Source organism: Strigops habroptila, chromosome 11, assembly GCF_004027225.2.
Source record: "Strigops habroptila isolate Jane chromosome 11, bStrHab1.2.pri, whole genome shotgun sequence".
In the NCBI taxonomy this organism is placed as follows: domain Eukaryota; kingdom Metazoa; phylum Chordata; class Aves; order Psittaciformes; family Psittacidae; genus Strigops; species Strigops habroptila.
In genome coordinates, this window is record NC_046360.1 from 13,568,487 (window position 1) to 13,579,504 (window position 11,018).

At 58.7% G+C, this 11,018-nt stretch overlaps 1 protein-coding gene across 1 annotated transcript; it reads right to left on the reverse strand.

The window, feature by feature from the left end:
* Positions 1 to 3,908: 3,908 nt before the first annotated feature.
* On the reverse strand, positions 3,909 to 10,678 carry TESC (tescalcin). Its single transcript, XM_030501523.1, has 8 exons — positions 10,352 to 10,678; positions 6,470 to 6,539; positions 5,486 to 5,566; positions 5,122 to 5,261; positions 4,841 to 4,902; positions 4,663 to 4,770; positions 4,282 to 4,329; positions 3,909 to 4,190 (listed from the first exon to the last, which is right to left on the reverse strand). Exons 1-8 carry the CDS (start codon positions 10,407 to 10,409, stop codon positions 4,113 to 4,115), a joined length of 645 nt encoding a protein of 214 aa, XP_030357383.1. The 5' UTR covers positions 10,410 to 10,678; the 3' UTR covers positions 3,909 to 4,112.
* Positions 10,679 to 11,018: the final 340 nt, after the last annotated feature.

The following is an 11,018-nucleotide window of genomic DNA, read 5'->3' on the forward strand; positions in this document are numbered from 1 at the left end:
TGTCATTCCCTGTCCCCATTGCTGTTGGAGGGGGATGAGCATTGGTACCAATGAATGAGCTACAGTGGTGCAAAAAATACCTCTTTATGCCCCCTTCTTCAATGATGTTTGGCTGCTCATTTCCCCCTTCAGTGGATGGTTCTAAAACCTTCAGCTACATGTTGGCCAGTGCTGGTGTCCTCCCAGCACCTACTAGTTTTCACCCCTCTGAGACTGGGCCTTGCTGATGGAGCAGATAAAGCAGCAGTGGTTGGAGACCTCATAAGCAGGTGAAGTCCCAATGGGTTAAGCAGGAGAAATTAGTGGGGAAAGTGCCTGTTCCAGATCAACATTTGTGCCAGTGGCCCATTTGTGGACAGAAATGTGGACCTGGGCTAAATGTGTCTTCATGGAAGGCAGCTGCTGGCTTCACTGGTGGGGAAGATCCTGTGTTACCTCTCAGTGGAGGGTGCCACTGGAAGGAAGGGGGAGTTCCTCAACATTTAGCTTACAAAGATCAGCTGCAACCGGCTGTCCAGCTCCATCACTGTGTGCTCCTGAGCTGCCCTCCTGCACCTCCCATCTTGCCTGGGCAGGTGTCCCTGTAGTTCATAGACTGGTTTGAGTCTCATCCAGCTCCAACCCCCTGCCACGGGCAGGGACACCTTCCACTAGAGCAGGTTGCTCCAAGCCCCTGTGTCCAACCTGCCCTTGAACACTGCCAGGGACGGGGCAGCCACAGCTTCTCTGGGCACCCTGTGCCAGCGCCTCAGCACCCTCACAGGGAAGAGCTTCTGCCTCAGAGCTCATCTCAGTCTCCCCTCTGGCAGGTTAAAGCCATTGCCCTTGGCCTGTCCCTACAGGCCCTTGTCCAAAGCCCCTCTCCAGGTTTCCTGGAGCCCCTTTAGGCCCTGGAGCTGCCCTAAGGTCTCCCCTTCAGGAGCCTTCTCTTCTCCAGGCTGCCCCAGCCCAGCTCTCTCAGCCTGGCTCCAGAGCAGAGCTGCTCCAGCCCTCGCAGCAGCTCCGGGGCCTCCTCTGGCCTCGCTCCAGCAGCTCCACGTCCCTCTTGTGCTGTTGCCCCAGAGCTGGATCAGGGCTGCAGGGGGGGGTCTCCCCAGAGCGCAGCAGAGGGGCAGGATCCCCTCCCTGAGCTGCTGCTCACGCTCTGGGGGTGCAGCCCAGCACACGGGGGGGTTCTGGGCTCAAGCACTCACTGAAGCCAGGTCATGGGGAGCTGTTCGGTCTCTCCTGCCTTCCCAAGCTCCTGTGGCTTGGCGATGGATGCGATGGTGAGATGGGTGCTGCTGGTGGGAAGCTGGGTCAAAGTATTTGTTCCCTATGTGCCAAAAGGCCCCTGCCTGTGTGGCAGTGACTGCAGTCACGCAGGTTGCTTGGTTCTGCTCTTCCAGAACCACATCCCTTGCACTCTCTGACACTGCTCAGGCTTTATCATCAGCTCTCCCTGGGCTTTCCAACACATGGCAAAGCAGCTTCAGTTTCTCCAGTTCCCCTCTGCTGACCACTGTGGGTCTGCAGTGGAGCTTTGTACCACATCACAGGTCCCAGCAGCTCTCACCATGCCCTGTAACAGAACTGTTATCTTTTATGGAACGCTCTGGGCTTTGCAGGATTTGCTGTGCTTTGTGACACAAACATTACCCGTGCCAGCTTTCCCAGTGCTCTGCCAGGTTTTCCTGTGCTTCACAGAATGATTTATTCTCCATCTCACTGGGCTTTGCAGCATCAACATTGCTCTCGCTGCCCTGGCTTTCCACTGGGAGTGATGCTCCTGGCCTTTATCACCAGCCCTTTGCTGGGGTGAGGATCAGGTTTATCTTCAGGTCCCTCCTGTTCCACCCTCCCTTTCATCTGCTCCAGGCACCCCTCCGTTCTGCTCTCAACTTGATTCCATTTCTCACAGAGAAGACAAACACAAGCAAAGGCAAACCACGCTGCAGGCAGTTTGTTTTGGGTCCTGCCTCCGCTTCCCCACAGCCCCTGCTCCCGTGCTTCCCTCACCACCCAACCCTCTCATCCAGGCCTCCTGCCCTCTGTTTCCCAGCATTGCACAGTGCACCCAGCCCTTGCTGGCTGCAAAAGCTGATATGTCTCCTCCAAGCAAACCACATGGAAGGGGAGTAGGACCATGAGTTGATGTCAACCCTGCAGCAGCAGCAGGAGGAGCCAGGGCTGTGCGCAGGAAGGGTGATTCAGGGGTGGAAAAGGGCTTTTCAGATGCACACAACTGCTGCCAGGAGCAAGGTGAGGAGCCTGGAGCTGGTCTGAGTGGGAAGTTCTGCAGCATCTGTACAGTAACTCCTGTGGGAAGAGGGGGAAAGGAGCCTGGGGATTTTGGGAGAAGGTGGATTTGTGTGCGTGGGGAGGGAAGGGAGCACCCAGGATCTGGCACAGGCAGGAGGAGGAGGAGGAGTGGCAGGATCAGCCTCAGCTGGGTGGTCAGGCACAGCCCAATGGTGCTGATGCAGTGCAGCTGGGCACGAGCCCAGGAGGTGGAGGTGTCCCAGAGAGTGAGAGGAGAACCCTATCCAAGAGTCCCAGAGCCCTGCAAACACAGGCAAGGCTCTGGCTGCCACTGGGACAGCACCAGGAGACCCTCAGGGCCCGACAGGCCGCACTGGAAGAGCTGGGAGCTCCATCACCACCATCCCCTCCCCAGCACCAGCACCGACCCTGGCTCTCACCACCGAGCCCACACTGACCACCACGTGCCAGGACTCAACCACCACCACGGGCACCACGTGCTGAGGCCGTGACAACTCAACCACCACCACGGGTGTCCCATGGCTCTGCCATGTGGCAGCATCCCCCCATGAGATGGGCTCAGCCCCATCCCTGCAGCTCCCTTGGCAGCCGGATCAGCCCCAGCCTGTCCTTGGTGTCTTGGAGCAGCGCAGGTCTCTCCAGGACAGGACTGCATTGCAGGGAAGGGCTGCAGGGAAGGGCAGCTCTGCTGCTGGCTCTGAGGAGCTGCTCCAGTGCAGGGGCTGTGAGTGGAGAGCAGGGCTTTTGGAGAGGCAAAGCTACAGCAGCCTGTGAAGGCAAGCCCGGAGTGTGCCCCTCACTAATGCAGAGCAGGAGGAGCAATTGCTTGTGCCCTGAGCAAGGGGATACCGGGCACCGGCTGCCCTTGGGGGGACGGAGGGGGCTGTACATGGTTGTCCATGGTTGTCCATCCTCCTGCAGGCGCTGCTGGCTGGGGGGGGGCTGTTTTCCCACCGCGGGTACATGTCACCGGGGGAAGCTATTTCTGATAAAACAAACAAATCTTTCCAGCTTTTCTAAAAATAGCCACTGCCCTTTTTCATTTCCCTCCTCGCTTCCCAGCTCCCGCTGCCTCAGGCACAGGAATCCACCCCCGGTAATACCAGTAAACAGACCTTGAGCTCCGGTGCCTTGTTCTAGTGGGAACACGTGGGGGCAGGAGCCGCCCGGCTGCCACATCCCCATATCCCTGCAGCCTGCAGGGGGGTGCCCGGGCCCCAGCGGGGTCTCACACTGGAAGATGCATCCAGGAGAGCTGGGTTTTGGGTTAAACTGGGGTTATTCCTTGTGCCGATGCCACCTTGAGCATCTCGTGGGATGCAGAGGGGGATGTAACAGCCCTTCCAGGTGATGTGGATGGTGCCTTCACCTCCCCTCAGTATCCCCATCCCTGCCTGCACACATTCCCCGTAGCATGGGATATCAGCCCCTTACAGCACAAGCTGGGCAGCTCCTTCCCCATAGCAGCACATGGCAGAGGCCTAAGAATTCAGATTTATGGGAAAACCAGGATCTGTGGATGCTTTCTGCATCCCAGACCCCCCCGGCCCTGGGATGTGGATGGATGGATGGATGAATGGATGGATGGATGGATGGATGGATGGATGGATGGATGGATGGATGGATGGATATTTCTCAGCAAGGAGTAAAAAGAGAAATACCTTTTATTACAGATAAAAGCCTCTTATGTTTCTAGAGAGCAGAGGGCAGGCCCACAACGGGACAGGCACATGGTACGTAGCGCTTGGTGCCAGGAACATGGAGCTGCTGCAGAGTTATCTTCGTCTTCCTCCTTCTCCTTCTCATCCTCTTCCTCCTGCTCCTCCTCCAGGTGCCAGGAGGAGCCAGTGTCAGTAGCAGTGCGCGATGGTGTCCACGTTGAGGAAGCGGACGTGCATCTTGGTTTCGATGTCGATCCCCTGCCACATCTGCAAGGGAAAGGGGGTGAGCGGGGGGGGGGGTGTCCTTACAGCCCCCTGGCACCCTCGTCCTGAGGACACAAATGGACATGCCACCAACCTTAAGGAAGTCATCAAAGGTGATGCCCTCATAGACCTGGTCCGGCCCCTGTAGAGAGAAAAGGTTACGCCTGCCCCATAGGGCCAATGGCGCACTGAGTGACCGGGAGATGGGACATGTCTCCCATGGGTGCACAGTGCTGGCCCCACACTGTGCCCTATGGCCAGCCCCAAATTGGTTCCCAGAACCACCATGGCTGCAAGGAGCTGCCTTTTTAATAAGCATTACAGCCCCAAGCACTGAGGGTGGTGCTTTATGGGGCTGTTTGTTTATGACCCTGGGGACAGGGAAGACGCCCAGCCAGGAGGGACACCTTCCAGCCCCATTTTGATGCCATCACGGTGCCTCTGTGCTGTGGTAGAGCAAGGAACCGGCTCCCACCATTTGTCCCACACAGATGCTGGCTGCCTCCATCATGGCCCCATCGGCGATGGACCGTGCCGACTCCTTCTCCAGGTGGGGGTTCCCCGACAGCAGCTCCTCCACCACCTACAAGGCAGTGGGTCAAAGCTGGGGCTGGGGGTTCAGTGGTGATGGGGTGGGAGGGACCATACGTTACATTTCTGTACTCCTGCAGCGTGATCTTCCCATCATGGTCTGAGTCGTACATGTGGAACAGGACTGGGAGGGACAAGAGGAGCATGGCAGGGTCAGAGAGCCCCTTCCCACCATCCACCCATCCACCCATCCATCCCTCCATCCATCCATCCATCCACGCATCCATCCCTCCATCCATCCATGTATCCTTCTATCCATGTATCCATCCATCCATCCATGTATCCTTCCATTCATCCATCCATCCACCCATACCCCCAACCCTGGACTTTGGGCAAGCCTCACATTTGAGTTTCTCTTTCCGGAAGCGGTCGAGCTGCTCCTCGTCCATGTTCATCTCGATGGGTCTGAAGTAGGACATGATGGTCAGGAAGTCCTCGAAGTTTATCTCATCCGCCAGCCCATCCGACTCCTGCCGCAGGTTCCTGCCAAGAGCAGAGCTGCTGGTGACAGCCAGGACCCCCCCTCTGCCCACCGCAGAGCCCGGCACATCCCTCGGCAAAGCTTCAGGACTCTTTTATCCCCAAGACTCATCTTAATGTCTGTAATTTCCATCCTGGCTCCACCCCACTCTTTCAGGAGGTCTTTGCCCAGCCACGTCTTTTCAGAGGATGAACCAACCCCACCCCGATGCTGGGGATGTTCTTACCTCTTGTCGAAAAAGGCATGGACGATTTTCCCCCTAATTGGGTTGAATTCCAGATCGGGAATGTTGTCAAAATTCTCCTTGCTGCAAAAAGGAAACAGGGAAGTGGGAGGGAGCTGAGGGGGAGGCAGATGCTGCGACTGTCACCGCAGGGCTCGGGCAGGAGCCCTGACCCCGTTCGTTCAAAATAATCATTAAAAATAAAGAGGTTTGGCACAAAACCCCCTTGTTGCCCCAGTTCAGGCTGAGAACAAGCGATATTGATGTATCAGTCTGTGCTGGGTGGAGTTTTGTCCCACTGAAGTGGGTCTTTGGGAAGCTCTGGGACACAGCAGCATGGGGCTGATGCTGGGGCTTTCTACATGGCTTGACCTGCAAACGCCTGTATGGTTTCCAGAGAGTTTTCTCAGGAATAATGTCCCAAACGGGGCTTAACAAGGTTGCCCACCATCTCTCTCTCTGCACTGTCCTGGGACTTGTCACTGCCCTCCCAAAACTAAGTTCAAAGCTGTGGGGTAATGGGTTAAAACTAAAACAGGGGAGATTCAGGTTAGACATAAGGCAGAAGCTCTTCCCTGTGAGGGTGCTGAGGCGCTGGCACAGGGTGCCCAGAGAAGCTGTGGCTGCCCCATCCCTGGCAGTGTTCAAGGCCAGGCTGGACACAGGGGCTTGGAGCAACCTGCTCTAGTGGAAGGTGTCCCTGCCCGTGGCAGGGCGTTGGAGCTGGATGAGCTTTAAGGTCCTTTCAACCCAAACCAGTCTCTGATTCTAACCCAAACCAGGCTGGGATTCTGGGATTTGGCAGGAGCAACCCTGCTCCCAGGCCACTGGGTCACCACTCATTTTTCCACATATTATTAATGACGCTCTGCAGAGAACCAGCTCAGCACGGCCGTAGGATGATGGGGCAGGACACATTCATGCTCGCAGTCTGAGGAGCCGGACATCCTGCCCAGGCTCCGTTCCCAGCCCTGGGAAGCATCGTACCGGATTGTGAGCTGGTCCTGGCTCAGCTGCTTGAACCGCCGGTGCAGGTGCTCGATCTGCTCAGAGGTGACTGGGGGGGGAAAAGAGAGAGGTGATGGGGGGGTGTGAGCATCCTGGGCACAGAGCAGCACCCAGGGACCCATCTGCAGTGCCCATGTCCTAGCCAGGGACACGAGGAGACTTGATGGGCACCAAAACCTGCTCCAGAGCTTGTGCCCTGGGGACATTACCAAAGTCCACCCTATCCAGCAATAGATAAAAGGCTCCTGCACACACACCCCTGGCAGCAGGGCAGGGCCTTGGGCACCTCTTGGCACAGACATCCCTGTCCCTGTTTCCCTCTGGTGGCTTTATGTAGCCCTACAGGGATTTGAGCAACCTGCTCTAGTGGAAGGTGTCCCTGCCCGTGGCAGGGGGTTGGAACCGGATGAGCTTTAAGGTCCCTTCAACCCAAACCAGGCTGGGGTTCTGGGATTCTGTGGAACTCCCCAGGGGCTGCACGGCATGGCACGGCAGGATCCCACCCCCTGCTAGGGTCTTCAGTATCAGACCCTTCAAATAAATAACACTAATAAAAAGAACACCCCAAAGCTGACATCAGCCAGGGCAGGGGAAAGGTTGAACATAGAGGAGGTGATTTGGCATGCAAAAGGCAAAGCCTAGCTTTGAAATGCCACTACTGCTGCTCAGAGGAAGCTGGGACATGGGGAAGCCACAACCCATTGAGGTGGGTGCTGAGTCCCCCAGGGATGCCCCAGCCCCTGGGCAGTGTGGCTGCACCCCCAGAGCATCACTTGGACTGAAATTGGGGTGTCAGCAGCCTTCCTTAGAGACCCACAGCACTGAGGTTACAGTTTGAGGCTCAGCAGCATCTTTTCACTTCCTCAATCCCATGACACAGGGTATGTTATTTTTTCCCAGCTATTCTCTACAGGCCATAACCAGCCTCTGCAAAGCCCCTGAACACACACAGCCCGACTCTCTTGTGCAAATATTGACAGTAACTGTTCCCAGGAGCCAGGGAAGCAGCTCCCAGCTCTGTTTGCAGGAGCTGATGGAGTCTATCCAGGCGCCAACTGGACCCATAGGCTTGCAGCAGCCCTGGTCGGAGCTGGGCAACTGGTCCTCAGCCCTTCCCAGTGGCATGGAGCCACATAAAAGCATCCCAAAGTATAATTGAGGGCTTGCAAATGGTTAACTGCTGTGGCGGAAAGCCAACAGGTTGGTGTGGAGCTTGGGGCTGGCTGGCTCCCTTCTCTCTTTCATTATGTTTAATGTCCTTTGCTCTGTTTCTGACTCTTGTTTCCCAGCCTTGAAATAGAACCTGTATTGATCAGGAAGGCTGAGCATTTCCAGACCTCTATTAATGGACTGGAAAATCCATCTGTGCTTGTCGCTGGGGCCTGTGCCTGCCCTGCTTGGCAGGATGAGGCCATTTAAGCCCCCTGGGATGGGCTTTGGGGGTCCCCCTCTGAACCTGCTGTCTCTTAGGCAGCGATGCCTGGCTGCATGGGCACCACTGATTCACCCATACGGTGGTTTTTCTCCCCTAATCCCTCTCTGCGTGATGCTTCGCTGCTGCCCATGGAAACTTGCACATGGAAACTTTCTCTGGACTCTGCTTTCCAATTTTGGCCATGGAGAAATGACCTTTCGCTTTCTGCCTTGACAACATCACCATCACCATGGGAGCAGCTGGGCCACCAGGCCTTCAGCATCTGTGACTTGGTTGCACACGAAAACCTTTGATCTCTCAGACAAATATCCCACACAAGGACGTGACAAAAATCTGGGGTCACCGGCTGGATGCTCATGGTTGATCCAGCCCCGCTCTGCATCCAGCCCCCATCTGCACGGCAGAAAAGAGGGATCTGCATCCCCACACCCAGGTCCTCCTCTCGCGGCTGAGCTGCGGTGCAGGGCTGCGGTGCAGGCAGGTCTCTGAGGACTGCACTGTCCTGCGAAGGGCAGCAGCGCTCGGCTGCTTTCCAGGGATAAAGCTGCATCTGCACAAAGGGCAAAGGCTTTGCTGCCAGCAGCACCGGCTCAAGGGCAGCAGAGGCTGCTGTATCCCTGAGAAACAGCCCCAGCACTCGGATGCTGCAGGCCCGTGTCCAGCACAGCAGCTTATGCTATAGGGGAAAAGAAATGGTATTTAAACTGAAGGTGCTGGGTTTGCTCTTTCCCAGCCTGCGGCGGTTTGTGCTGCTTCAGCAAAGGAGAAGAGACAGGCTGGAGGGGCTCAGCCCTGTGCAAGGGTTTTGCCTTGCGGAACCATCCTGGGTGCAGGCAAAGATCACATTGACCTGGGAAAAGCCACTTCAGAAAATAGGGGAGATGCCTCTGCTGCAGCTTCATGATCAAGCACATGGCAGCAGGGATGGGAACTGGCCCCAATGGCCCCACGCGACAGCTGTGGGTGCCCCTGCAGCTTTTGGGGTTGAAAGCAGTGGGAAGAAGGCAATGGAACACGCCGAGGGCACATCTTGGGGATGTACCTGGAGCCCTGCCCTGTTCCCGCTCCTCCCAAGGGACCAAGGGTGACTGGAATCCCTTCCCCAATGCTGTACCCCAGCAGTGAGCCTGTCACAGGAACGTGAATTCCTCAGGTTTTGATAGCAGCAGCCACAGCCAGGTGGGAGGGAGCCCTGTGCATGCTGCCAGGAACACACCCTGCTCATGGGGGTCATCAGGCGCCTCCCTTATGTCCTCTCCCGGCCCCTGGTTTTGATGGGTGTTGCCTTTGTACACCCTTCTCCGGATGGATTCACAGGGACACCAGGCGTGGGAAGGTGCCTCCCATGGGCAGGTGCTGCAAGAAGGCCACGGACAGCGCTGCCTGTGCCCGAGGTGCCAGCTACAGGCTGCCAAAAACCTCATCGGATCGCAGGCAGGGCTGGAAGGGACCTTAAAGCTCACCCAGTTCCAACCCCTGCCACGGGCAGGGACACCTTCCACTAGAGCAGGTTGCTCCAAGCCCCTGTGTCCAGCCTGGCCTTGAACACTGCCAGGGATGGGGCAGTTTCACTCCCACCCTGAGCTGACGCTCACACCCCGGGGGCGCCCCCAGCTCCTGCGGGGAGGGCTGAGGTCACCCCGGTGGATGCTGCCGTGCTCAGCCCTCACGAGAGGATGTCCCATGGGATCAGTTAAGGGCAGGGCTGTGGGGAGCTGCTGGCCCCTCGCAGCCCCAGCACGTCCTTTGTCCATGGGCAGCGCTGCCTCCTCCCTCCATCACAGCCCGCTCTCGGTAAGGCAGGAGCTGAAGGAACCAAGCGGGAGCATCCCGATCCCTGTGCCCAGAGCTGGCCACGTCTGGGGGCATCCTGGAGTGTGACATTCACAATCACCCCCTGCTCGGAGCCCTAGGCCACATCGCTGCTGCAAGCCCCCCCTCCCCGGCCCGCTGGTCCCTTCCCCGCACCACTGGGCATTAGCACCGCACCGGCCCCGGGAGCATTGTAGCAGGGATGGGGGCTCTGAGGCAGAACAGCGAGGGGGGGGGACACACAATTCGCTGCAGCAGTGTCGGGGGTGGGCAGTGCAGCGCTGGGGCTCACCCATGTGCACACTCCATGTCCCTGCTGGCAGAGGTGCGGCACTGGGGTGACATGGCTACATCCCAACCCCCCCTTCTCCCCCCCAGCCCCGGTGACATGGATACACCCCCTCCCTTTCACCCCCCCACCGCCTCCATCCCCCGGTGAGATGCTGCATCCTCCCCCCGCGGTGACATGACCGTTCCCCACCGCGGACACCCCGTGTCCCCTCCGCAGGGCTCCGCGGTTTGGGGGTGGGGGGAAGCAGCGCGCAGGGCCCGGCCAAGGTGCCCCCCCACCTCCGGGGCCGCTCTGCGCCGGGGACCCGCGGGTCCGTACTCACAGCCGGTCCTGTCCGCCAGCTCCCGCATCTCGGCGGGCACGGAGTGCGCGGAGCCCATGCCGGGCCGAGCCGGGCCGTGCCGGAGGCGGCGCGCCGCGGGCCGCTGCACCGGGCTCCGCCGCCGCTGCCGCTTATAAGGGCGGGCGCGGCGGGGAGGGAGGCAGCGGCGGCGGCGCGGCTCCCCCGGGTCCCTGAGCCTTCCCGCTGTCCTTAGGTTCCAGAGTTAACAGTGTCCCGTTCCACACCCCCCCCCCCCCGCCACGGCCTGGGGTCCGGCGCAGGTGGGTCCCCCCGGGATGTGGATGGGGGCAGCTCCCTTGGGGGCTGGTGGCACTGGAAGCCCGTGGCTGTGCCCATCCGTGGCTGTGGGCACTGCATGGCTCTGCTGTGACCATGCTTCAGAAGAAGGGCAGGTAGTGCCCCCCCCCATGCCCTGCACTTGAGGCAGGGGTCTCCCCCACTCCAGGATGCCCTGCAGAAACCCTGGTGCCCACCCAAACCCTTCGGTTCCCCCCATCCCTGGGACCCAGGAGGGCAGGAAGACAAAAGGGGGATAGACACAGGGGTGACACAGGGCCCCCCAAAGGAGGGGGGTGAGCTGTGAGCCCTGGGGGTGCAGGGTAGCAGCAGGTCTGGCAGGGCCCAACGCAGAGGTGGGTGCTTCTGT

Bases quoted from the DNA above. Each gene is read 5' to 3' on its own strand.
- TESC (XM_030501523.1), bottom strand. From the start codon at position 10,409: ATGGGCTCCGCGCACTCCGTGCCCGCCGAGATGCGGGAGCTGGCGGAC. The intron at 4,771-4,840 runs GTAACGTATGGT...ACTGCCTTGTAG, and splicing joins CGCTGCAGGAGTACAGAAAT to GTGGTGGAGGAGCTGCTGTC. The intron at 4,330-4,662 runs GTGGGAGCCGGT...TTCTCTCTACAG, and splicing joins GCATCTGTGTGGGACAAATG to GGGCCGGACCAGGTCTATGA.